This window comes from Aulonocara stuartgranti, assembly GCF_965226115.1.
Source record: "Aulonocara stuartgranti genome assembly, chromosome: 8".
In the NCBI taxonomy this organism is placed as follows: domain Eukaryota; kingdom Metazoa; phylum Chordata; class Actinopteri; order Cichliformes; family Cichlidae; genus Aulonocara; species Aulonocara stuartgranti.
Genome location: NC_138959.1, coordinates 20,463,031 through 20,490,013, shown reverse-complemented (window position 1 = coordinate 20,490,013; position 26,983 = coordinate 20,463,031). Strand labels below are relative to the sequence as shown.

The following is a 26,983-nucleotide window of genomic DNA, read 5'->3' as shown; positions in this document are numbered from 1 at the left end:
CCTGCAGGGAGAGAGAGAGAGAAGAGAAGAGATGGGATGGGGAAAATGTAAGGGAGGGGGAGAGAGGGAGAGCAGTGTAACACAGGGGGAGAAAGTTGATTGGACGAACCACACGCTGCCATATGAGTAACGGGGGAAAGGGAGAGAGAGTAGGAGAATGTGCAGCGGATATAAACCGTATAGGTTAATTGGACAGGTGAGCGGGTGAGGAACACGAGACGGAGGCGGCTGGCTGCGGGAGAATTTGATCCTCGGACAGATTGGAAACTCAAGCATCGCACTCGTCGTATATAAGGCAGAGCCAGCTGTCGGCAGCCACCAAAGAGTCTTATTTGCTGCTGCTGCTGCTGCTGCTTTTGGACCCGGACCGAGGCAACTGCGGTGAGTAGCCCACAGCTGCACAGGTAAACTCTCAGTACAGGTGTGGTATCTGTCTGGTGTGGTCTGTTGGTGCAGTGGCACAGCCTTTAGACTATTTGGGTTACTTTTTCAGGGACGTGACGAAAGTTTTAAATTCGTCTAGCACTGCTTAATTCCTCCAAACATGACAGAAAGGTGAGATTTTTGACCAAAATACAGGTTCGGGCTGTTTCTGCTCATGCTTTTAACAGATTCCCCTAAAACAACCTGATAAAAACTTGCAGATCATTTTTTATCTACGTTTATTTTTTGTTTAAAGACAGCAAGCTGTCTAGCGCTCAGGGGAGGGTGTTTAAACTTTTCCTAGTTCTCTTTTTTATTCGTTCTGAAATGGAAGTTTAAGTATCACAAATTTTACTCCTTCCCTCCCTCTGTTGATTTTTTTTCTTGTAAAGTCCCTAAGTGCCAATTATTTTTGCACAGAGCCAATTAAGCACTTCAAACAAGGCCAAAAAAAAAAAAAGCCCATTAACAAGCTCGCAGGGGAGATCCAATCAAAAAGCACAATTAACCTGGCATCAACGATAAGACAGAAAATATGTTTGGAGTTTTTTGATAAAATAGAGATTGTACATAAAACACATGAAGCCCACTCATCAAAAACTCATAACCTGAGGTCTTATGGGATGATGATATTAACCTAGATACCACTACAGATATTAAAAAAGGTAATCCAGTGTGATACAAAAGTGGGCTGAGAGGATATCAAACAGCCAAATGTAGGTTAAGATCATTAGAAAAAAGAAAAATACAGACCTATGTGTGTTTCTTTAAGACTTTTCTTCTATTTTGCAGGACCAACATGTCACTCACATCCATTCTTTCCGCTGACGACATCCAAAATGCCATTAAGGACTGTGAAGGTAGGATGTCAACTTATGCACACTGGACCACACAATAACTAAACATGATCAGTTATGACGGTTGTATGACTTATATGCAAAATAAAATACATTAAATGCCGAATAAACGGTTGCTGTAGTCGAGTTCTTTGGTTTTGTTTTTGTTTTTGCAGAAAGGTGCATAATCTTCTCCACAGCTTTTCAATATTGTACAGTGTCCTCGCTACTAAAGTCGCACCCGCTTTAAATCGGAATTTATTTATTTATTTACTTTAAAAAGGGGGTTTTAATAATCTTCTCTGTTTTTTATATTTGTGGGGGCATGGCTGCTGGCTTTAAAAGTTTAAAAAAAGAAAGAAAAAAAGGGGGGGAGGGAAGAGGAAAATCCCTCCCTCCGTCGCTGCAGACACATGCCGTTTTAATCTCCACATCACCTCCCGGCCCGGTGAACCTCACGGGTCAGCTCCGTTTCTGTATTTGTTTCTCTTTTTTTCAACATTTGTATGCTTTCAGCTCCGGACACTTTCTGCTACAAGAAGTTCTTTAAGCTGTGCGGCCTGTCCTCAAAGACACCCAAGGAGGTCAAAGATGTGTTCCAGATCCTCGACGAGGACAACAGCGGCTACATCGAGCACTCTGAGCTCAAGTGCGTAAAAGGATACGGGGTGTCTGCTCTCCCAGAGGCGCTGAATCTTAGTCTTTTCTTTTCAATATGCACTTTTGTTCCTCTACCTGGATTTACTCCGTCAACTAACTGACCCAGTGCGGTGTGGCTTCATATTTAATGTGAATCTATCTCGTATTATTTCTCTGATAGAAAGAAAAAAAGAAAGAAGGAGGCTCGGTACATTAAATCACACAGTAGTACTCTATTACTGTGATGAATGTTAAGCTGTCTCGCAGTAATCCACTGTGAGTGGTGTTTTCATTTCATTTCTGTTACACAATTCATCCTTTTTTTGATAAGAGGTTTGACTTGTGCAGTCCAGTTTAGGAAGTGGTGTCTTTCTCCATGTTCTTATTATTTTCTGTTTTTAAAACATGCCGTATATTGTCATCCATAAATATCAGTCATGGATAAATATCATTGTGTTGCATTGTGTGTGTGCGTCTAGGTTTTTTCTGCAGCGGTTTATCCCCAGTGCACGGACACTGACTGACGCAGAAACCAAGAGCTTCATCTCAGCAGCTGATGATGACAGCGATGGCAAAATTGGAGTAGACGGTTGGTATCTGGTTTCTCACAAAAAAATCAGCATGTGGGCAGAAATGATCTTATTAGTTGGATTAAGACTCAGCTGGTGGAAATGAACCAACACAGGCTGTGCCAAAAGAGACGAACTGGGTGATATATGAGATTTAGTGTGTGTGTGTGTGTGTGTGTGTGTGTGTGTGTGTGTGTGTGTGTGTGTGTGTGTGTGTGTGTGTGGGAGGGGGGGGGGGTGTCTTTCACAAAGAATCAGAAAACATCAGAAAACCTTAAATGCACTATACATCTATGAGGTGAGAGAAGGTATTGTTTTTCTATAATGTTGAAATCCTGGGAATGTTTCATTGGTGTATTTTCTGATCCCTATTTAACCATTATGCCATGTGTGAACCACACATGTTGATATTAAGGTCATCATCATGCTCGATCATTTGCCCCAGTTTTACCCATTATCCATTTGCAAACAAAAAAGTTGTCTTAGTTAATAGGATGAAGGATTTAGGCGATCCAAAATGGACCGCTTTAGTCTGTGTTTATTGTTTATTTACCAGCTCTTCCCTAATCCTGAAGGGAATTGACACAAGATTTAGATTTGCTTGTTTTCTTGATTTTTGTCACGTGGCACATGCAGAGCTATGATTAATTCTGAGTATTCCTTTATTTGTTTATTCTTTTCCCCAGAATTCCAATCCATGGTCCTATCCTGAGTTTTCAGATGAAAAAAGTTCAAGCATTCAGGTCCTTTGGTCACTTTCCCACATCTGGAGTCTTCTGATCCACTTCCAGGGATTAAATATGTTTTCTATTAATGTCTGTGTGCACAAATTGCTTTAAAAAAGGCCTTTTTTTTATTTTAAAGGCATCACAACTTAATGTCTCTTTTCATTATATTGGTATGTGGTTTCTCGTCTGTAGCATTCCCCCCTGACAATGAATGTGGTAAATAAACATGTGGAAACACACACACTTGTGAACTGACTGTGTATATATTAAACGAACTCATATTATGGTGTTTAGTATGCTTTGATGATAAAGTTATACATAAAGCAGTGCTTAGCACTGGTGCATCATATCAAGACGTTTGTGGGTCTAAATTTCCCTGTCAAATGTCAGCCTTTGTTACAGAAAAGGCCTCTCCATGTGTTGCTCAAAGTCCAGAAGACATGCCTGTTAGATTATTTGGCTGTAGGTGTAGAAAAAAGGAAGATAAAGAAGCTTAAATTTATAGAATAAAATGGATATATGTAAATATTTGGACACAACTTGTAGTGTAAAGCACATTGTTGTCGGTAAGACCCGAAACACAACATATAAATGGCAGTCTAAATCAAAAACAAATACACACAAGATTACAGCTTTACTGGAGGTCAAAGGAGCTTGCAAAGAAAAGCATCTGGACTTCTTTAAGTTGCTTGAAGACGTTTCACCTCTCATCCGAGAAGCTTCTTCAGTTCATGAGAGGTGAAACGTCTTCAAGCAATCAAAATAAGTCCAGACGCTTTTCTTTGCAAGCTCCTTTGACTACGATGACCTGGATGACTGAGAACCTTCACAGACAGCTTTACTGGAGAATCAAAAGAAAAACAGTCTGGGTGCAGGCATGTTTTGGTGGCACTAATTCCTAAGTATCAACTGTACTATTCATCATTTATAACCTGAAATGTCCGTAATTAAGAAATGTATGTTTTAAAGATTTAATTTTATATAAAGATAAGATATAAAGGGTGCAAATTAAGAAAAAAAAAAACATTTTAAAACGAAAAAGACAAACTTTGTATCTTGCTATTATGTATTTAAAAATTCTAATTCTGTAATATTATTGCACAGCAGTATGCTTACTCAGCAAAACGTGTTGTGGTCAGTTAAACTGGAGCACCCCACAGATCATTTGAACCCCCTATTTGGAGAGTAGGAAACTTTGTTTGAAAGCGGTTTGACCCGAGCGACTGAGCTTGTAGCACCTCATAACTAAAAGCAGGAAGTTAAGGATGTGAAGTAGAATGCAAGCGGCTTCGCTTCCCATTAACACCATTTACGCATTAGTTCTTTTAATTTTCACTGTCTGTATCAGCGAGTACATGGACGTGTTGTGTTTATCTTCTGTAAGGTGAGTGTTACTGTCACGGTTCACTGACGGTTCCTCCGACAGCCAACACAAGCCTACAGCTAGCAGAGCCAAGCTAACAAGCTAGCTGCTCTGAGTGACTCCGGCTGGTCGCTGACTGGATGTTTGTCAATAGTAGTACACAATCACATAAATTTCCTTATGTGTTTGTTTTGTAGTTTATTATAACACATATTGTATAAAAATATCCAAGTATTTCTCTCTGCCGGCTAAAGTACAGTAGTAGCATTTCATTTGCAGTACCGTATGTGTACGAGACAATAATGACAAAATGTAAAACGAGTAGAAAACAAACACACCCCTTAAATGTAGAGGTGTAAGCGTCTGAACTATATCACTTTTATCTCCAGTAAATGAAGTGAACTGCTAAAATTTTACCTTGCGTGACCTAGTGCCTCTAACTTTAACCAAAATGGTCAAAAACTGGTACACCGTTTTATTATTATACACAGCAACATGGCTGCTAACTTTTAAATGCAAATATCTAATAAGCAAATCGCATGGCAGCAGTTCAGTGCATTTAGACACGTAGACATGATCAAGACGACCTGCTGAAGTTCAAACTGAAAATTAGAATGGAAAAGAAAGATGATTTTAAGTGGCTTTGAACGCAGCATCGTTGTTGATGCCAGACAAGCTGTTCTGAGCATTTCAGAAACTGCTGATCCACCGTCTCTAGGGTTTCCAGGGAAAGCGAAAATATCCAGTGAGCATCCAATTTTGGAATTAAAATGACTTGTTGATGGCAGAGGGGAATGTTTCTAGGTGATAGAAAGGCAAACTTATACAAATAACCACTAGTTTACAACCAAGGTATGCAGAAGAGCATTTTTGAAGGCATGACACGCCAAAGCTTGAATTGGGGGCTACAGCAGCAGAAGACCACACCGGGTACCACTACTGTCAACTAAGAACAGGAAATTGACGCTGCAGTTCACACATGCTCGCCTAAATTTTGATTTCTCCTGCATCATTCAGAGGGTAGGCTTAGATTTTGGTGTAAACAACATGCTTTGTATCAACAGTTCAGGTTGCTATTGATGGTGTAATGGTGGGTGGAATATTGTCTTGGCACTCTCTTTGCCCCTCGACCATTGCTTAAACACTACAGTCTACTGTAGCATTCTTGCTGACCATGTTCATTACTTTATGACAACAGTGTAGCCATCTTCTGATGGCTTCTTCCAGCAGGGTAACAGAAAATACTCTGTGGAGGCCATTTAAGTACAGTAAGCGCAATCTTTAGATCTCAGTGAAATAGAGAACTAATGGAGTGAGAGATTCCCACCATGTATGTGTAGGCAACAAGTCTGCAGCAACTGTGTGATGCTATCATGTCAGTATTGGCCAGAATTTCTTAGGAATGTTTCCAGCGCCTTTTAAAATGTGTACCTTACCAGTAGTGTATTATTACCAATGGATTTGTGTCACTATATAACTGGATGTTGTTGTCTTTGTTTTGTAGGAACACGGCATGCTAACCAAACGGCCACTGGAGCAAAGGAAAGGCAGACACAAGTTACACTAATGCTGATGATCAGGTGAGTTTAGGTGACTGAATATTTTGGTCTTCCCTTTTTCCATGCAGTATTTTGGCCCCTATGCAATGTTTTGGTCTCTGTGACCTTACCATTCCCATCCTAAATGATCATAGCCCCTCCACCCTTATTTATTTATTATATTATATTACTGCCCTTGTATACACCCCCACACTGCTTCTGTTTCAGTGTTTCTACATACACCGTGTATAGTCAGGGGTGCACATACGTGGTTCGCAGGTGCGCATTCGTTGTCAAAATAAAAGACGCGCACCAGATAAGAAGTTGCAATGCGCATTTGCGTACATATAAAAGCCACTGTTTTTGTCCGCTAGAGTGGGATTTTCACAGCATATTCTGCACTACATCTGTGTGCGTTCATCATTTGTTTGAAGCCAGTTCACCTCCTGCAACCACGTTTCCGAGTATACGCACTTCTTTTGCGGTTCGGACTCTTTCTGGCATTTCTTTGGAGGTGGAGGACCACCAAAGTAATTGCTTAAAGGAGCTTGCTTCTTCGACATCTTCAAGAGTTCTAGTCAAAGGTCTGTCCTCCTCCAGAAAATCTTATGTACGCAAACTGGCGTTGCAACTTCTTATCTGATGCACATCTTTTATTTTGTTAGCGAATGTGCACCTGCAGACCACTTATGTGCACCCCCATATTTAGTTTAATCACACACACACACACACACACACACACACACACACACACACACACACACACACACACATGTATGTGTATTTATATATATGTAAATATATATATATATATATATGAAAATATGAAATATACTGCTTTTTCTTCTTTGTATATTATTTTCTTTACTTTTGCACCTTTGTGGTCTTGCTACCCAATTTCGCTGTGCAAAAAAGTGCACAATGACAATAAAAGGTCCAAGTCTAAGTATTACATAAGAGCAACTTGGATGGAGTCTAGAGGTATGTCACCTTTCTCTTTGTGTGCCACAGCCCCAAAATGGCCTCAGGAATGCAAGAGAAACAGTACACACCATCTTTACTCAGTTTTTTCATTTACAACCCCACGTTTGGACCTCGAGAAGGAGAGGTGAGTGAGACTCCCTGATAAAGAGTTCTTATGCAAACCTTTTTAGCCTTTAGATGAAAAAAGCATGCCTAATGCAAATATTTTTGTTTTAGGAAGAGAAAAAGATTCTGTTTTACCACCCCAGTGATGTTGAGAAGAACGAGAAGATCCGAAATGTCGGCCTTTGTGAGGCCATTGTGCAATTCACCAGGTATCAGTATTATGGTGTATATATTACTGCAGCAGCATCATGGCTGTATTTGCAGTCTATTTATCTGTACTTTGAGCATAAATTTAAGCGTTTGTAGCTGTGATGAAGCAAAAGGAAGCCTGAAGCACAATAGAAAAGGGAAATGTTGCAATAAGTGGTCAGATGCACACTGATAAATATCTAGTGTAAATACAGACAGAAATTTAAGAGCCGTGCGTGTTGTTTGGGTGTGTCGCCCTTCTTCACTGTCACATCCCCTTTGTTCCAGGACGTTCTGTCCAACAAAACCAGCTAAATCCCTGCACACACAGAAGAACCGGCAGTTTTTCTTTGAGCCCGAGGAAAATTTCTGGATGGTCATGGTATCTTGCAAGCTTATGTGTACATCACCTTCCCAGTATTTAGTCTTTGTCCAGAGTTTGTCTCCTTCATTTTAAATATCATTCTGCTCTTAACTCTGTAATGCTCCTTTGTGCTGTTTTATTAAAAAAAAATCCATCCTCAGGTGGTTCGAAATCCAATGATTGAGAAACCAAACAAAGATGGCAAACCACCTACAGTAGAATATCAGGAAGAGGAAATGCTTGTGAGTACTGAAAAGTATTCGTGTATGTCTTCATTGTTTATCTCTGAGTATTGCCAGTTGTACTTAGCTTCCCTCTTGCCTTTTGTAGGATACTGTTTATGGTGCAGTGGTAAGGCAGTGCTACAGCATGTATAAGGTGAGTTTGAGTGCGGTTTTAGAATTTGCCATACTTTTTAACATTTACAACACAAAAATCACTTAAACCACCAGTGTGATAAGTTGTTATTTAGCAACACAGACCCAAACCATGACACATCATGTTTTACAGATGAGGAAAAGGTTTTTATACTGGAATGCACTTTTTTTTAATGCATTCCATTTTAAGTCTCTTCTTTTTCTCTTCTTCAGAACAAAATGTTTATCATTCACATCAAAACGTCCTTTTTAAAATTATTTAGTCATTAAACATTCTCGCTTGTCAGCATGACTTTGAACAGAGTGCAGATGAGCTGTGGTGATGTTTTCAAGTTCAAGTTCAAGGTTCTTTATTTGTCACATGCATAGTTATACAAGTATAACACACAGTGAAATGTAGCCTGACACGCTCCTCGACATGTGCAAAAATTTGGGGGGGTGTAGAGGAAGAACATTATATATATATATATATATATATATATATATATATATATATATATATATATATATACACAGACATATAGTATATACACTGGGTGAATGTGCAGTAGTAGCAGCAAGCAGGTGAATTCTGTACATTAATATGAATAGACATCTGACTATTTTACAGGATAGACAATATAAACATATTTAAAATTAAAGGAATTGAAATGTACATTGTGCCTTGGTTTAGAGTGTCTGGAAGAGAGTCCTGTCTCAGTCAATTATAGATGATGTGAGAGGGCGGGTGTGTGTGTTTAGGGCACGGATGGCTTGGGGATAGAAGCTCCTCTTGAGTCTCTCTGTCCTTGCCCGGAAGATGCGGAACCTTCTACCAGATTGCAGAAGTTGGAACAGTTTGTTGCCTGGATGGGACGGGTCCTTCAGTATCTGCGCTGCTCTAGTCCGGCATCTCCTGGTGTAGGTGTCCTGAAGCGGGGGGAGAGCAATCCTGCAGCAGCGTTCTGCTGTACGGATCACTCTCTGGAGAGCTTTTTGGTCCTTCACACAGCTGTTCCCAAACCACGATGTCATGTTCTGTGTGAGGATGCTCTCCACAGCGCCTGTATAGAAAATCCTGAGGATCTTTGGAGAGACCCTGAACTTCCTCAGTTGTCGTAGGTGATACAGGCGCTGCCTAGCCTTTTTGGTCTGGACCTGAATGTGGGCAGCCCATGTCAGGTCTGAGGAGATGTGGACACCAAGTTTTGACACAAACATCGTTGCTGTTCATTGTTCTTCTGCCGATGAGCTACTTAGCAAATTTGAAAGCGTCCTAGAGTGTGTGCTAGCTTACCATCTTCATAATGGTGATTCGTAAATAGTAAAATAGTTGTTATATATCACTGATCTATTCTTATCTTTCTCAAAGCGCTTTATACAACGTGGCTCATTCACACACATTCATACTCTGAGCAACGCATTGTGGAGCACGACTTGGGGTTCGGTATCTATCTGTAGTCAAATGACTACTCTATTAAATCTTAAAATAATTTAAATAAATATGTAATTAATGTTAAATTACTAATGCTAGAGGTTCACAAACATTTCCCCTCACAAATACACATTTCACGGCTCTTGAAATGACATGAAATAGTACAATATATATTTGTTTGACTTGTTAAGAAATATAGAAAATGTCAAAGGGTTCCTGCTGCTGTGTGTAGTGATACATTTATCTTCTGGATGAAGAAATCTTTGACTTAAAGTTTAGTAAAGTAATTAAAATAAATGTCATTGCTTTTATCACATTTGTGTTAAAATTGTATTTTACTGCATTGGAGGCTTATTCTAATAAAAAGACCTTATTCGCTCAAAGCCATGTAATGACACCCTAGAGTAGTGTTTCTCAACTCTGCACCCCCAGAGGTACTCTGAAGTGTTGCAGGGGATTTTTTTTTTTTGTTCATTTATTAGATGTGTTCTTAATTCCCGAAATTATTCCTGAAATAAATAGTATTTTAAGTTCCTATTATTACTATTTTAAGGTTAATCTATAAGAGAAAAATGACAGACAAAATGTAAAAGTTGCAATCAGCTGAAAACACAGGAAGAAATGAAAAAGAAGGCAACATGGAGTCAGTAAAATACTGTTGTTTCATTTAAATTTAGTGCTGGTCTTTTCCGGTTGTAACACTTCTCATGAAGTCAGGTCTGTGCATTATGTTGAGGGAATTTTGCTTGAAATACGTAATGAAAGGATTACATTACTGGGGGGAATGTTGAATCATTGCTCTTGAGTGTCACACATTACTAATTTATACCTGTATGATGCCAAAATAAGTCATGTTTTAACAATGCTCATTTTCCTCATGCTGTAGCTCTTCAATGGCACCTTTTCCAGAGCAATGCAAGCTGGCGGAGTGGAGCTGCTCATGCAGAAACTTGAGAAATTCTTCTACAGGGTAATAAATACTCACAAGCCATAACATTTTTGTTGCTAGGCGGATATGTTTTGAGTTCAGATCATGCATGCATGTATATTGACCTTGCTTTGACAGGATGATTCCCTTAGAATGCCGGCATGTGTGTTTTTAACAGAACTCATTCGAGCCTGACTGTCCTTGTTATCACAAGGGTTTCCCTCACTGATGACAGTTGTCATAGGGACACTGTTTATTTGTGAATGCTCCCGTTACTCTTGGAAAGCTGTAAGATGTTTGCAGTCATGGTTGACGTCTTGATCGTTGTCTTGCCCCCATTATTTGTCTTCACGTCACACTTCTGTCAACTAGCCGGAACATTGCTTTTAAGGAGCTGCTTTAAAAATTAATTTCTAATTAGGGAATACCCTTCATCCATTAACACGGGCTTCCCTGTCCACCATGAAATCTAAAGACGGGGAGAAAGAGAGAGGCTGTGGTGTGCTTGTCAGAGGTTGAATGTCAATGCGGTACAAGTCAAAGAGTTTCTTATATCCTCTTTTCTGTATTGAACTGTAAGCAAGCACTTGTGGGCAGGTAAACTAAACCCTTTCTTTTTTGCGTCTCCTGTGTCTGTGTGTGTCCGTGTGTTATCACGCTGGGGTTTCCAGTATCTGCAGACTCTCCACTTGCAGTCCTGCGACCTGCTCGATGTATTCGGAGGCATCAGCTTCTTCCCATTGGACAAGATGACCTACCTGAAGATCCAGTCTTTTGTCAACAGAGTGGAGGAGAGCCTCAGTCTGATCAAATACACAGCCTTCCTGTATAATGACCAACTTATCTGGTATACAACACTTGTTGATGCTGTGCTTTAAACTGTATGTTTGTCCATCAAACCCACCATCTGTCAAATTTGACTGAGCCATCCGGTGTATTAAGGTAAAATCCTGTGCTGGCATCAGCACACGAATAATGGCATGCTGGGTAAACAGTGGTGGTTCTAAACACAGCAGTTAATCCTCTTTGTGGTTTATGCGCTCCCTGACGTGTCACTTGTTTTTAATTGTGCTGTCGGCCACCGGCTCTGTGTGTAAGCACAGGGGGAATTACATGATCGCTAATGAAATTACTTGAGAGCAGCATAATCGTTCACTGTGAACTGAAGATGGACAAACAGGAAGGAATATTTAATTACTGTGCAAATTAAGCAGCTGCATCTGCTGCACAGCACTCATTGAATCCCATTTATAGCCACTGCTGAACAGCAAATAGTAAGGCATTTTCTCTTAATATCTATCCAGTGATCCATAACACATTTGACAGCACACCTGATAAAAATGAATCCATGCATTTAGTTTTTTTTTTTTTTTCATTAGTGCAATGTGACGTTTACAAGGTGTCATTTTTGGCATCGTGGTCGTGTTTACAGGAGCGGGCTGGAACAAGATGACATGAGGATCCTGTACAAATATCTGACCACCTCGCTTTTCCCCAGACACTCAGAACCAGAGGTAGGTGGAGTGAAAAAAGTGGACTTCTGCAGAACTCCAGCCCACTAGATTATTTTAAGGGCAAATCGAGGAATGGTCAAAGGAGGTGTCATGACTGTAGAGAAGAGGACCACTGCTTCACGATATTGCATAGTGTATATCATATGACAACATGGCTAACTTGTCTTGATAAATCTGTACAGCTAATGCTAAGCTTTTTATATAATTTGTAAAACAGGTCTGTGTCCATGGTTTTGTTAGTTTCCATAGAAGGATCCACCGTCATTAAAACATACAAAGCTACTGTAGCATTTAGAGCAGTTTGGCTCACTGGGATCATTTGCACAAACGTTGACCCCATTATCTGAAACTTTGGCTGTGTTTAATATAAATATCTGACACTTTAGTAATATAATGATTATTTTCTGACAGAAAATATGACCTAAAATAAGGAAAGCATAATAGATCTACTTAAATAATTGGCTAAACAATCCATAATTTTACTCTCTTGTATTTGCTTGTTTCAGTTGGCTGGCAGGGACTCCCCAATGAGACCAGAAGTTGCTGGAAATTTGTTGCACTATGGGAGGTAAGTCTATGATCCCTGCGCCCATCTCTTTTAATCCAACCCCCTGCAGTGGTGCGGTTACTAGAGTAATGTCATTCGTGGGCCAAGGCATCCCAGATACGTCAAAAGGCATGTTCTGGATGCACATATGAATGATAAGATACAGATGCATGTGTGTGTGACACCATGTGTGATTTCGACCCACTGACAAGCAAATTAGATAACGAGGTAACTCCCTTGGCTAACACACCGTACTGTTAGCCAAGGGGTGGAGTATCACTCCAGCCTCGAGAGGTTTCAACTTTCTATTTTGTTTCCGTGTCCATGTGTAACAGGAGAAAGTTTGCTCAGGTGTTGCCTCCCTGCCAAAGCTTATGTCTGCATGCTGCTTAAATAACTTGTGTCTCACGATGATGTAAAGTTGCTACAGTGGTCCGAGTGTGACTCTTGCTGAAATTACACGGGACAGACGACACAGCATTTCTTGAAAAATGCTGAGAAATGTTTTTTAAATCAAGACAAGGTATTGCAGTAATGGAAGTTGCATAGGATTGCAGAGTCTGTTGGACAACACTACACAATAGACGTGCATTTAATTGGAAACATTAAATTGTTACACATAATTTTCAATTCAATTCAATAAAACTTTATTGATCCTGAAGGTTGACCCCGAAGGAAATTGGGTTAAGGCTGCCGACCTTTGCCAGCGCTGACTTACCCTTCTGACCATACATGCATTACACAAACATCACATGGGGAAGACAGGTCAGAGAGGTATAACAATGGAAAATGCACCACATAAGGAAAGATAAGGAGAAAAAAATAACTCCTCCCAGACTGAGCTCCAACAGGGAGACCAGTTTGAGAACAGAAAAAAACACCTCTGCACATGAAAAAACTCTAAATACACCAAAGAAACACATGACAAGCAACAGGGGTGGGTAAAGGGTGAGAGACAGCCGATTTAGACAGTGCATCCGGGCCTGCGTGCGCTGGTCTCCTTGATCCACCGTCAGCATCGGAAGGGAATAAGCGTCGAAGGCGTTTGGAAAGGGAGGGGGGATGAGTGTGCATATCAGTGTATATGTATGTGTGTGCGTGTCCAGAGTTCAGCTGAGACAGTGTCCTTTGCCCTGCTAGGCTAAGTAAACAGTCTTCCAGCCAACCCAGGTGGCCTTGGAATGGGAAGGAACAGACTAAACACAGTCGTTATCAGGGTGTTTTTTGTTCGGCTCCAGCCTTGCGACCGCAGCTGGCGCCGAGAGGGTATCCGCATGAAGTGATGGTGCTTTTTACTTTAGTGCGAACAACTCATATGAATTTCAAAGCTGTTCTAACTGTCCAACACTGGTCTCTCAATCTCCCGTTGGAGAGCCGTGAGCTTTCTATGATGTTATCCAAACTTACGTTCTGTGATGTTGTCGTTTTTTTTGCTCAAAGAGCAGGTTCTGAGAACTCACGACCGCAGTTTAAGTGGTTTCTCTAAATTCCTGTGTAACTATATAACAGTGAATTCGTTGTTCTGTTGTGAACAAAAGAGGCATAAACGGTTTTTGCTCCTGAGAACATTAAGCTCATATTTGTGTGGTAAATTCCTGATTAGATTTGGTGCCATCCATTATTGGCTTTAGGCTAATATGCTACTTTACTACAACTGTTGATTATTATGGAGAAACGTGCACTGTGATGATTCATAACACATCAGTCAAAACAAATAAATACTTCGTCTTCCGGAGATTACAAATACATCTACGCAATTTCAGGGCCATCCATCCAACAGATGTTGAGATAGTAGATAGATTCATAGAAATCTAATGTGATTAGAAATAATACCTTAACTGCTTCTCAGAGGATGAGCTTTTCCTGTTTTGGAAACCTCATGTGCTCCCAGCATCACGCATATCTTAATATTTTCATTCCCATCATTCTTCAGGTTCATTTCTTAACTCTTTCCCCCATAAAGATGACATTTGATGACCTCCCCTGTACCCTTAATGACGAGTTTATATCAGTATATTTTAATAAAGATGTGGTTTGATAACCATTAAAATAGTTTCCAGGTTTTTCTAAGGGAAGCTGCATTGGCAGAGACCACCCTCTCACATCCAGTCATGTTGTTCTATAAACAGGCCTGAAATATGATAGAAACCGTTCAGCTCAGGGTTACTCCTGGTTTCAAGGGGTAAAGAGTCAATAGCATCGTGTGCTTTTGTTTTTTGGTGTGTTTTAGGCACCAATTGAGCTTTCTGATTTTCAGTCATTTGGTTTTGAGTAATTAGATCATCTGTTTTGATTTTGATACCTGGTCTGTGAATATGAACCCAGGCACACTGCGTCTGTCTTTTTCAGGTTTTTGACAGGACCTACAAATCTGAAAGATCCGGAGGCCAAATTCCGATTTCCAAAAATATTCGTCTCTGCAGAGGACGGCTACGAGGAGCTGCATCTGATTGTTTACAAGGTACAGTAGGTTAAATGCAACACTCTGGCATGACAGGCTTGTTTCATTTCTCTTGATTTATTTAGTTTTGATTCTTTTTTTTTTTCTAATGCATTAAAAATGAGTGGGCAGTTGTTATTCATTTTTAGGAGGATTCTTGTAATCTGTGACTGGGGGGGATTTAACCTTTTTTTCTGTTTATGAATAGTAGATTTGGGATAAAATATATTCCACTGCTCTGTCAAACGATGTGGACTTCAGGGATTAGTGCGCGGAATTTTAAAATGATGAAGTATATCCCGCACATTAGTGTGATTCCTGGCCTGTGTGACCTTGATTTTAACCTGCAGTGATCTGCTTTGATCTCCAGGCAATGAGCGCAGCAGCTTGTTTTATGATCAGTGGTAAGTGTGTGTGCCCTCCCGGTTTAATGATGAAAGTTCACTTTCATTTTGCTTTTTTCAGTTCGGCATTTTGATGTTTTTGCTGCTCTTATAAAACGTAATTATTACATTTTCCTCACCTTATGTCCAGTAACAGCTGACAGTTCACTCGTCTGTTTCCTAATAGCCTCTGTGGAGCTGACGAGGGAGTTCTGTGAGCAGTTGGACAGCTTGGTGGGTCCTCAGCTTACTTTGCTGGCTTCTGATATTTGTGAACAGTTCACAATCAACCGCAGGATATCAGGGTTTGTTGCAATTTCTCCTCTTTCCTAGCTTTTAGCTTGGCATGTTCCTGATCTAATCTCTATGTGGTGCTGCTACGCTTACCTCAGCTTCATTTTACAGAGAATACAGGGCATAATGATGCACCTCTGGGCAAATTACAAATATTGTTGATATAAAAAGTGATACGGACAAAATGCCATACCTACAGCAGATATTTATTCATTTTATTTTAAAATTATACATAAAGATTGCAACACAAAACCAGGGTTTAGAAACTAGACATACATCTTATTGTTTGTAGCTCAAGAGTTTAATATTATATGTTTACGACATATTTGTGTGCTTACAGTATTGTGCAAAAATCTTGAGCCACCCCTTATTTATTTATTATATTTTGCTTCCAAGCAGCCAGACTTTCTTGTAATATTATAACATATAAAACTGCATCTTTAGATACTTTGTTACTAGCAGCCTGCCACAAAAACACATCAACGTTTTCCCAATTCCTTAGTTAAATCTTCAAAAATGGCAAAGAGAACACAGTTTGAAATGCATGAAATTGTATTTTTGCACCAAGTAGTTTGATTTTGTGCAGTGTTATGAAGAAATGTGGAGAAACTTTACAAGTGGATGTCAAGAAGTCATTTTTAAAGAACTGGAGTGAAAATCAGTGGCGACTAACTAGAGTGATGAATCCACATTTGAAATGTTTGGTTCAACTTTTCATCAGTATGTACTGAGGAGTCAGGTGAACAGTATAACCCTGAGTGTCTGCTTGGTGGAGGCTTTATCATGGTTTGGGCTTCATTGCAGCCAGTGGGGATCTTGCCAAAATTGATGGAATCCAGAAAAGTACCAGCAGGTTTGGTCCACCATAAAATACCATCTAGAAAGTATTTGATTGGCTCCAGTGTCATTTTTCAGCAATGATAGTGATCCCAGACCCAAGGCCAAAGCATACCTGGGTAGAAAAACACGAGACTTTTGCACATTACTGTATTCAAAATAAATCAAATAGTTTTTTTCTACTTGTGCCTTTGTACAGTATCAGGAAGACTGGGAGGATATTTAAAGGCAATCTGAACTCCAAAATTAGAAAATGAGGCTAGAAAAGAGCGGTCTCAGGTCTCTTTTCAGAATAACGTACCTTAATGTCATTTGTGCGTCATATTTGTAAGTATCGATGACATTCATGTTTCTGTCAGTCAGTCTGCTATAACTAGAAAGCTGATTGATTTGTGTGCTTGGTGATTACACTTCCCACTTTGCTTGTCATTGGCCTGTAGCATTAGCTCTGCCTGGCTGGCAGTGATAGATGAGACTCTTACTATCACTGGGTAGCATCATGTCACTACTTAGGGGTAACTCAAGCAGTACAGCTTTAAGGACTGGCATCCTGGTCAACGCTCCTTTAATTCCAGCAGTTAGCTTCAGACACGGCCCGGCAGGTAATCCAAACCTGACCGAGGCAGTTTGATGGGCTCCTTTTTAATCACCCTAGTGAAGAATCCACTCAATAAATAATGCCACTGCAAATTTATCAGCTAGCTTTCAGGTCTGTGTCCTGGTTTGGCCTCGTCCAATGGTAAATAATTACACACATCATGTATAAAAATCACCTATTTGAATACATTCACACACATGTCCATAGATGCAGTTTAGGCACTTTTGTTAAGTAAACTCCAGCTCATTAACTTGGCACAGCGTGGGTAACCAATGAAGCAGGGATAAGTAAAATGATACCTTGGTTTAAGGCTTCATTTGGTAACAGTATGATTTTAGAGACTGGCCCAGCCTCTTTAACTTTGTTTGTCTCTTACTCTAACCGATCTTACTGGATATCAAGGTAACACACATTTCATGCAGATTTTGAAAAGCTGTGCTGGCACCTTAAAGTCATAAATCCCAGGTTCTCTAAACTATCAGGTATAAAGGATAATTTGTAATACTAACATTTTATCGGCACTTTTTATAAGTTGCTTAACTTTTGCTTACTTTTGTTACTTTCAGGCCAGAAAAGGAGCCCCAGTTTAAGTTCATTTACTTCAACCACATGAACCTGGCAGAGAAGAGCACTATCCACATGAGGAAGACCGCCAGTGTTTGCCTCACCTCTGTCCATCCTGACCTCATGAAGATCCTGGGAGATATCAATTGTGACTTTGCCAGGTAAAATCAGAGGACACTTTAGTGAAACTTAAGCTATATTTACTAAGTGCCATCAGGCATTTCTTCGAGAGTTCTCTAATGACAGTTCACAGATAAGATAGGTGGTACTGCTGGTGTTCCTAATGGTGACCAGAGAGGATAAAGAATTGATTAGTTTTGGTTTATATAAAAATAAATAATAATAATAATAATAATAATAATAATAATAAGAGTGATCACAGCAGCATTAGACCATCTTTAGTTGTGTATTTTAGAATCAAACAAAGAAGATGTGTACAAGTACAAACTCATTTTCCCAGCGTTTCAGCACAGCCGTGTAATTTTCAGTTTTATTACGACACTCCTGGGATCTTTGCATATCCACATTCTTTCCGTCTTCGAAGCAACTTATTACACTGCAATCCTGCAGTGTAATAAGTTGGGGGGTTTTGAGTAGGTTAAAATGTTCTCTGGTACATTACATGATCTCTCAAGCAACAAAGAGCCCACTGTGAATGTGGTGAACACCTTCGTTTGAAACATGTAGTTCTTTCTGTCTTTCAGGGTTGACGAAGATGAGGAAATCATCGTAAAAGCTATGACAGACTACTGGGTAGTCGGCAAAAAGTCAGACCAGAGAGAACTGTACGTGATCCTGAATCAGAAGAACGCCAATCTGATCGAAGTAAACGGTACGTCTCCCCTATTTGGAATAAAGCAAATGTATGTCATTCTTACCAAAAGTACACCATCTGTCCCAGTAATCTCCTCTTCTCCTTACGTTGACCCTTTTTTTTTTTTCCCCTTTTTCTTTTTTTTTTTTACTACAGAGGAAGTTAAGCGGCTTTGTGCGACGCAGTTCAACAACATATTTTTCTTGGATTAATGGTGAAGACACTAAAAACTGTTGCAGGGTATCTTGACAGCATCAGCGTAATGCAATAATTGCATCGTGAAATTAACAATAACAATGAAAAGATTCCTCACATCGATTTGTTTTTTTTATTTAACCTTGAAAAATTGTAATTTTTCTTCTGTAATTAAGTGTAAAAAAAAAGAGAAAAAAATCCAGGTTTTGACTGTATGTGTAATTTTCTTTCTTTCATTTTCTTTGTACATACTTGAGCGATTTGAAACAATTTTCTTTCGCATTAAAATGTGTTCATACACTTTTATAATGAACATATGACACTTTTTCAAATATATTTAAAAACTGACATGCTCATACTCTGGCTTTATTTGATGATTCCGATGCCATGTCAAAAGATTTGTGGTTTGTAAACAACTGCCCTAACTTCAAATAAATTAAGAACCAATTTTCTGCAGTGTACTGAATATTTTAAGTCTCTTTGGCTTTAGACACAAAAGCGAGTAAAGGTTTTGGAAACTCCACAACATCATTCTGATCATGAGTCACTGAAGTCAGGAAAACTCATTAAAATGTAAAGAATAATAAGGTGTGGGTCACCTCTTTGATAACTGTTCAGTGCAAATTAATTGAAGGTAAGTGAGTAGATGGTAGCATTACTTAGGTTTTTGTGGCCTGTTTTGCTTTGTTTTGCTTTGTTGTTGTTTTTTTTTTACATTTTATAACAAAGACATCTGTTCAAAATAATTAATTCCAGTTACTTTAAAAATAAAAAGGATGAGGATGGGCTAGAATAACACAAATATTAACTTGTGATGAACTCCTGGAGCACTTGAAACATGCCAGAGATCATAGAAATCTACTGTTCCGTGGTTCTTGGTAAATAACAGAGAGCACTGAATTCTTGGCACCTATGACATATTAAGCTTGTAATATCTTTTTTTGGTGCTTTTACAGGAAATGTAGTTAGCAAAATCTTACAAAAAATCTCATGAATTAGGCTTGAACAGCTTTTTCTTTTGGTTTTGTCTGAACTACATCCTAACTTGTACTTCGTCCTTTGTCCTGCAGGGGAAAAGGACAGAAAATGTGATGACATATTATCTCTTAAAAACACAGTTGCGAGTTTTGTTGACAGAGAGGTTAGAAATGTAATATTTAGTCAGGTTTTTTTAATGACCTTTAAAACACAAGTGTTGTTACTATTTTAGGACTTAAATCCACCATAAAACAAAAATGATCATGACTCAAAAATGTATTTGTGTTGATGTTACTTCATTTGGTTGTTGAACTACACTACACAGAGTTTCATGTGGAGAGAAAAAAAGGTGTGTACATTTATATATGCTGTTGGAAATTTTCTCACCTGTTTATGCTCTCCTTGTTTGAGTTATGACTTTGTCGCTGGTCTCAGAGTCAATTCTGGTCTAACAGGCAAGTTACACAAGAGTGATGTGGACACTGAAGTCTGCATAAGGTACACAAAGGAGTAAATGGAGTGTGTATAGCACTTGGTGCAGTGGCCCCCTGCCCCCAAGCTAGGCAACTGGCTCCAGCAGATCCTAGGAACAACATCAAGATCTCTGTCCAGAAGAGTGCAGTCCTAGAAACAGCTACTGCGCAGGACCCTGAAGCTCCCAGGTCCCAAGCTTGAAGGATAAAAATCACCTGCAGGGGGAAGAGGAGGGGAAAAAAACAGAGATATTATAATTTATTTGGCTTCAAAATATCACTTTTTAAATCTTCTGTCTAATTGAGAAATGTATTAAACTTATTTATGATGAACACTTTTATTTGCATCACATTGTACAATCATTTCATTAGTTTTCTGTGGATGCATGTGTATTTTTATTTTAGGTTGCTTTGCAAAGTAACAAATAATGATTTACAGTTCATTTCATTCCACATGGATTTAACCCACATAGCTGATTGCTGATTATAAATAATTCCCGTGTTCAACTATATCAGCTAAACAACTTAATATTAATACTAATTGTTACCCTTCCTACTGTAAATGCCTGATTTTATCAGACACATGCATATTGTGTAATTATACAGGGTTTGACCTTTAAAAAAAAAAAAAAAAAAAGAATTTGTTCCAAGCAAACGTTTTTATACAATTTTTTTCTCCACTTTTCTGGACTAATTTCAGCACACAATGGAAAGTTGTTACAACAGCAACAAAATAATCAGAAGAAGAAGAAAAGAAACTAACCAATCAGGGCTCACGTACGACTTGCAGCCAATCAGCGTAAACTTGGACAAATTTTAAAAACTCACCCGCCATGATTGTTATGTTTCTGCACTGAGCGTGTACGTTGCGCTGTCAGGTTTTAGTAAGTAGACAAAAAAGAAAAGAAAAATATTGTACCTCTTTGGAAAAAGAAAAAAGGTAAGTTGGGTTTTTAATCATAAAAGTTGTTCACTTAGATATATTTGTTAACGGAACGTTGAACTCTGCGCGAGTCCTTCTGTCAACAGTCGCGGTGGAGTGGGTTACAAAACTAGCATTGGTTGAATAATTAGCTCGTGTTCCTGGTTCGCCTTTAAAAGTATCTATTTCTACTCACTACACTTTTTAGTAGCAGTAGAACAAAACACTGTGCTGGCTCACGTTTATTTTCTCCAATTTTTGCCTTATTATATTTTGCTTTTACTCAGGTATGTAGTTGGTGTAAGGTTCACGTCTCCTTCAAATCATACTTTAATCCAGTAACACTGACGTTGACATTTGTTTGCAGAGAAACCACCAAGGAAAAAATTAAGCCATCGCGACGCCATTCCTGTCGTTGTTTTAACGCAATTGTTTGAATTTCCGGAGAATAAGAAAAGCGGGAGGGGAAAAAACACAGCGTCAATATTTTTGATCAGTTGGTTGTTGCGTCTGCAAGCTTGTAGCTAAACAGGCCAAAATGAAGCCGTTTTTGCCGTGTTACCATTTATAGTGCCTAGCCTATACCACATACTAAGAAGTGTTTTTTTGTTTTTGTTTTTTTTTCCCCTGACAGCTCTTGCTCAGTACATTGTCCATGTTTTGGGAATTATTTTTGTGTGGTTTTAAAATTGCCACCACATGAATAATGACACTAATACGTTTAAAAACTGCCTAATTTCTATTCTTATAGCTGATTACAACACAAAAAACGAAAAAATTTTGCCATTCAGTTTTTGATCCCTCTCGTTTTTATCTAATATGACAAATGTCTCCTAATGTCTGTAATATCTATTGCATGCAATCTGCAGTACCTTTCAAAACATTATGTTTCCCTTCTTGAAAAATCCAGATACCTGATTATGGAGTCACGATTTGCTCACCTGCGGCAGCGGGACACCAGTGTGTCGATGCTTAGGGTAAAAATGTCTCGGAGAAGGTCTCATTCCCAGAAGGAGAATCGAGAACGTACTGTGAACACCCGGAGGCAGCTGGATAAACTCCCAGAGCTGGAAATGTCCTCCCTGAATGCCTCTATTGCAGTGGCCAATATGTCAACCATACAAGAGAAGACGAAAAACAATGAAAAACCTGCTAAAGGTATGGCTTCACAGTTTTTAAAAAAAATGGACTGCTCTAGCTCTAGCTGATTTGTGCCCTTTCCCATGCTTGTTACTCCACAGCAAAAGCAGTGGAAGATAGGCTGAAACAGCTCGAGCGCTGGAAGGAGCGGAAGGCTCTTGAGAAGGAGAAAGAGAAGAGGGAAAGGGAACGTAAAGGGGTGTTTAAGATTGGTCTGTATCATCCAACGGGAACCATTACCTCACTACCTGCTGTCCCAGATGCCTCAGCAAAAATCCAAGAGGTAAGAGGGGACTTATCAAAAAACACTTTAGGTAACTTATTATAAAACAAGTCTGTGAATCACATCCCTATCTTTTTGTTGGTTCTTTCATAACTGTGATGACCACATGATATCAGAGGATATTCTTTTTGGTCTCAGTGGAATTTATTTATTTATTTTTGGTTATGTTTTCAGAAAAAGGCGAACACGGCTCCATCCCAAAGTATTAGAGTCACTCGTTCAATGAAACAGCAGCAGCAAGGGGAGAAGGTACTGTTTTCTTCCACGCATGCACCATTGTTTTCACAAGTTTCGTATTTAACTATTTAAAACAAAAAACTAATACTTTGTTCATTTGTTTTTCTATTGCCTCAATTTCTGCAGCCTCTGAAGATACAAGATCCAAATACTGGACTGAAGAAGGGTAAATTAACTGAATGCCCCTTAACTGAATTTTTATTTTTTTAAATGCAGCTTTTGATTAGAAGCAGTTTTAGTAATGACCTTCTTCTCTTTCTGTAGGACAACCTGCTGTGGAAAGATCAACAAGGACCCGGCTAGCTTCTGCCAAGCCTGCATCAACTACGACCAAGACCAAAGGTACAAATAATTTAAAAAAAAACTGCCCTTGAAACCAGCCATTGAGCTTTGTTTGTTTTGCAGTACTGCAATCCTGTGTTTAGCTCTTAATTTGTGTCTGTATTATCCCATTCTACCATAGAAGCACCTGCCGTACGAGCTTTGTCAACCAGATCTGCCAACAGACCTCCAGTTCCTGTGGTAAAAGGCAAACCTAAGGACAAGACTGCAGGTATTGTCTGGTTTGGAAGCTCATTTCATATCGAAACTGGGAAGGGAAGTTAAGAAATGGCGTTGAGGGATTAAAACAAATGGATATTTGTTTGTGTTTAATGTCTCTCACCAGTGTCCGATGCAAGAACCACAAGGAGCCGGGCAAATCTTAATCCTGTGGCTCCCCTGTCTGGTGCACAAAGGAACTGTAAAGGTATCATGAACCATAAAACCAAAACAAAATTTGTTCCAAATGTGTCTGCCTCACTTTACATTGTGAACAGTTGTTGGAATTTCTCTCACCATTTTTGTTGTCCTTCTTTATGAAACACAGAAGCAGGCAATGACACTATCCATCATGCTGTCTCAGAGGTGAGCAGTTCAGTGAAACACACGACAAACTAAACTTGTGAAACTTTTAAGTAACTTGGAGTTTAATTGCTTTGCTGCTCCTGTCGTGTGCAGGAACCTGAGCTGACAGTGCCTGAGATGCAGGACATTGAGAAAAGACCTAGTCCTCCCAGCCCGACACCATGTGCTGAGGAAGAAGACATGGTGGTGGATCAATCTCCAGCCAAGCCTGTTTCTGCTGATCTCGTCCCATCGACATCCTCATTTGCTCCAGAAGGTTTTCTCTTCCAGGCTCCGACTGGCTTGTCATCCTTCAAGTTTGAGCCTCTCACACCTCGTTCAGCAGACTCCTTCCTTACACCAAGGTCTGCTTCTTTTTTCCGTTTCATCTGCTCAAATTTTCCTTTTGCTAAATATGTACTGAAACACTGATGTTGGCCACAGTATTGCAAAACACCAATTAATAGATGTGTTTACTGCTGTTGTTACTCAGCATTACTGTGACGAGTCAGGCAGTAGTATCTTTTCTTTTTTCTTTTGGGCCCTTTTTAAAGAAAATATGTAGGCTTTAGAATTTCAGTCAATCTAAAAGCAGTGCTGTTCTTTCCATCCAGCTCCAGCTTCAACCTTCCACCAGCCCCCGTATTCAGTGATGAGCAGAGCGAATCGTGTCCACCTAAATCTCCTCTGCGCTCTCCTCCTCATACCTCTCCCACGGTTGCCCCTCCAAGTCCAGGTGGATCAGTGGAAACCAAGCACGACGTACCATATTTCAGGTACTTTTCATATTGTTTAGTCTTTCAAAAAAGAACGCCTTTTTTTTTTTTTTCTTTTTCTTTTAAAAACATTTTCTTTTAAATGCTTCAGATCAGAAATGGCCAATGAGACAGAGAGACTGATGAGCTTGTCTCTCCACTGGGAGTCTAAAGTGGAGGATGAGTCCATCCCAGAAGAAAGTGAGTTTATCTTCTACACCAATTGATTATTAAAACCTTGAATATTTAATTTTGGTTCTGTAGATAGTGGTTGTTTTTCATATGAGGAAAATGGTGGATTTCTCTGACTAATAGTAATTTTGTTATCTTCTTTCTCATCGTGTTCAGTGAGAGATCGCATGCGCACAGCTGTTGGCCAAGCACGGCTGTTGATGAAAGAACGCTTCAACCAATTCAGCGGTCTGGTGGACGACTGTGAGCTAGGCCGAGGGGAGAAGATCACCACCTGCACTGACCTGCAGGGGTTCTGGGACATGGTTTATTACCAGGTGATGCCTCGAGAGGTGCAACACACACATTAACACGCAAACAAGGAGAAGTGACCTAACATCTGTTTTGCACTCTTTCCGCATTCCAGGTCGAGGATGTCAACAAGAAGTTTGACGCTCTGAAAGAAGCGGAGGAGCGAGGCTGGGTGGAGGAGCACAAGCCTCCACCACGACAGAAGAAAGTAGTTAAGGTAAAGATTCCTAATTTAAGCTTTGGTTCAATAACACTGCTTTACTTTTGTCAACACACAGCTGTGCCATCATAAAACTAATTGAGTTTTATGGTTGCTGTTTCTGTAGTCATTTGCATATGAAGGCCTCCGTGTTTAAGAAAACAGCTTGTCCCGTCTTTTTCACAGAAACAGCTAGCAGCATCTGCCAAGCCTGCAGGAACTAATGCAGCAGCTAAGGCTCGTCTGGCTGCCGCAAAAGCAGCCATGAAAGCCAAAAAGCAGGCAGCTGAGGCAGAGAAGGCAGCCGGTGCTGCTAACACTGAAGACTGTCTCGTCTTGAGCTCTCAGAATCCACACCCACAAGCAGGGGCTCAAAGGCAGGACACAGTGGTCTTTGATGGAGGCTTCTTCCAGGTGGAGAGCCCAGCTAAACAATCAGGTGACTTGCATGCCAAAAGTTTGGACTTTGGATGACTCTGGATTTGGTCTAATCATATTGCACATGTTGGGTTTTTTCTTTGTTCAGTTAGGAGATCCAGCCATTTAAATGCTGCTGTGCTGCCTGGGGTCTCTCCCTGCTCCACATATCTCTCACCTAGAAGGGTCACCCGGCGCTCCCTTGCGTTGGCTCAGACACCTGTTCAACATGTTCACGCACCCGCACACCTCCGCCTCACTCTCAGACAAACCCCAGAACCAAAGTCTCAGTGCGGCACTCCTCAGGCGACCCAGAGCAGAAGGGACATCGTGAACATCTCAATGGATTTCTCACCTGTCAAGGAAGTGATTTCAGATGACACCCAACCTGACGGATGCCCTGCACAAGTGTCAGAAAAAGTCTTCACAGACATTCCCTCTGTTCCACAACTCCTTCCAGCAATCCTCGAGCCAGCCGAGGATGTAACTGTTGATAACCCTGCCAGTCCAGCAGTTCCAGGCTCTCCGTGCAAACAACCTGCCGTGCCCCCAGCTCCTGAGCCCTCATCAGCCCCGAGCTTTACACTGTCGCCCTGTGCAACTCCTAGCCAACCTTCGGTCTCTTCATCTGCTGTGCAGGGCCTAGTGGAGGCTCTGTGTCACACACCAGACAGCACAGTCGTTGAGGTAAAATAAATTTCCCTCTCAATTCTGTTTTGTGCTTCAGAACAAATTTTTTTTTTTTTTTTTTTTTGGGGGGGTGGGGGTGTTTTCTAGCCATGTAATGAATATATTATTCTCTCGTAATTTTAGGAAATTTCTGGACTGGATTTTGAGAGATACCTCCAGCCCTCAGACAGATGCAGCCTGTCACCAAGGGACACAGTTGCGACAGAGACACTGTCACCCATGGCAGTGGATGTAGCGATGGAGAGTCCTAGAGGACAAGCTACGAACTTTCTTACTGAGAAAGAGTCTGGTAAGACTAATGTTTTATAACTTGGCAACACTAACTAATGAAAGAGATTTTTATGTTGAAGTGTTGTTGTTTTTTTGGGGGGGGGGTTTGTCACCACATTTTTAAAAACTACACATTTTCACCATTTTATTCATTCTTTTGCTCACTTCTGTCACGACAGCACTGCCAGTGGTGTCTTCGGTGTTAACTCGTCACTCACGACAGGTCAAAGTTTTTCCACTTTTCTTCTAAACACTAGGGTTTTATGGAGTGGTTAAGTAGATAGATCGATCCTAATGTTTTGTCCAAAATTGTCTTTGTGATTTTTCTCTTTGGATTTTTTTTTTTCCCCTTTTATTCTTTAGGTACAGACAGCAGAGTCTGCCTTGCTTCTCTTCACCCCAGACCTGAAGGACAAGATACGCCAGTCAGTCTGTCCGAGTGACCTCATGGTCTTCACCCCTCCTAATATTTAGTAAAGAGACTGAAGAAAGTAAAGAAGTGTTTATTTTTGACTTGTTTTAGCAACTTTTTACACTTTTTAATATTAAAAAAAAAAAAAAGATTTTTGACGTTCTTAGATGAGTAGAAAAGTTTTCTCACGCAAAGT

At 40.0% G+C, this 26,983-nt stretch overlaps 3 protein-coding genes across 4 annotated transcripts; all 3 read left to right on the top strand.

The window, feature by feature from the left end:
- Positions 1-110: 110 nt before the first annotated feature.
- Positions 111-3,434, top strand: pvalb9 (parvalbumin 9). The gene is made up of 5 exons (XM_082543479.1): positions 111-381; positions 1,216-1,283; positions 1,776-1,908; positions 2,378-2,487; positions 3,154-3,434. The coding sequence occupies exons 2-5, from the start codon at positions 1,223-1,225 to the stop codon at positions 3,177-3,179; spliced, it is 330 nt and encodes a 109-aa protein (XP_082399605.1). The 5' UTR covers positions 111-381; positions 1,216-1,222; the 3' UTR covers positions 3,180-3,434.
- A 961-nt stretch (positions 3,435-4,395) lies between these two features.
- On the top strand, positions 4,396-19,095 carry ccz1 (CCZ1 homolog, vacuolar protein trafficking and biogenesis associated). Its single transcript, XM_082544285.1, has 17 exons — positions 4,396-4,579; positions 6,063-6,138; positions 7,108-7,204; positions 7,297-7,394; positions 7,663-7,756; positions 7,900-7,980; positions 8,069-8,116; positions 10,416-10,499; positions 11,129-11,304; positions 11,890-11,971; positions 12,478-12,539; positions 14,868-14,979; positions 15,329-15,362; positions 15,529-15,646; positions 17,637-17,795; positions 18,339-18,466; positions 18,605-19,095. The coding sequence occupies exons 2-17, from the start codon at positions 6,125-6,127 to the stop codon at positions 18,658-18,660; spliced, it is 1,443 nt and encodes a 480-aa protein (XP_082400411.1). The 5' UTR covers positions 4,396-4,579; positions 6,063-6,124; the 3' UTR covers positions 18,661-19,095.
- Positions 19,096-20,898: 1,803 nt separating this feature from the next.
- dlgap5 (discs, large homolog-associated protein 5) lies at positions 20,899-26,948 on the top strand. 2 transcript variants are annotated; one of them, XM_082543551.1, is made up of 19 exons: positions 20,899-21,034; positions 21,927-22,174; positions 22,258-22,439; positions 22,614-22,688; positions 22,803-22,842; positions 22,941-23,018; positions 23,140-23,229; positions 23,344-23,424; positions 23,545-23,582; positions 23,676-23,926; positions 24,176-24,337; positions 24,429-24,517; positions 24,665-24,825; positions 24,915-25,016; positions 25,185-25,437; positions 25,525-26,102; positions 26,229-26,394; positions 26,555-26,598; positions 26,739-26,948. In XM_082543551.1, exons 2-19 carry the CDS (start codon positions 21,937-21,939, stop codon positions 26,847-26,849), a joined length of 2,739 nt encoding a protein of 912 aa, XP_082399677.1. In that variant the 5' UTR covers positions 20,899-21,034; positions 21,927-21,936; the 3' UTR covers positions 26,850-26,948. The 2 variants fall into 2 exon arrangements, with proteins under 2 accessions (XP_082399677.1, XP_082399678.1); XM_082543552.1 differs by lacking the exon at positions 26,555-26,598 and having other exon boundaries at positions 26,739-26,937.
- The last annotated feature ends 35 nt before the right edge of the window (positions 26,949-26,983 follow it).

Coding starts and splice junctions, on each gene's coding strand:
- dlgap5 (XM_082543551.1), top strand. CDS start 21,937: ATGGAGTCACGATTTGCTCACCTGCGGCAGCGGGACACCAGTGTGTCG. Junction 23,230..23,343: donor ACCTAAGGACAAGACTGCAG/GTATTGTCTGGT, acceptor GTCTCTCACCAG/TGTCCGATGCAAGAACCACA. Junction 25,438..25,524: donor GAGCCCAGCTAAACAATCAG/GTGACTTGCATG, acceptor TTCTTTGTTCAG/TTAGGAGATCCAGCCATTTA.
- ccz1 (XM_082544285.1), top strand. Junction 7,981..8,068: donor ATCAGGAAGAGGAAATGCTT/GTGAGTACTGAA, acceptor TGCCTTTTGTAG/GATACTGTTTATGGTGCAGT. Junction 12,540..14,867: donor AATTTGTTGCACTATGGGAG/GTAAGTCTATGA, acceptor TGTCTTTTTCAG/GTTTTTGACAGGACCTACAA.
- pvalb9 (XM_082543479.1), top strand. CDS start 1,223: ATGTCACTCACATCCATTCTTTCCGCTGACGACATCCAAAATGCCATT. Junction 1,284..1,775: donor TGCCATTAAGGACTGTGAAG/GTAGGATGTCAA, acceptor GTATGCTTTCAG/CTCCGGACACTTTCTGCTAC. Junction 2,488..3,153: donor TGGCAAAATTGGAGTAGACG/GTTGGTATCTGG, acceptor TCTTTTCCCCAG/AATTCCAATCCATGGTCCTA.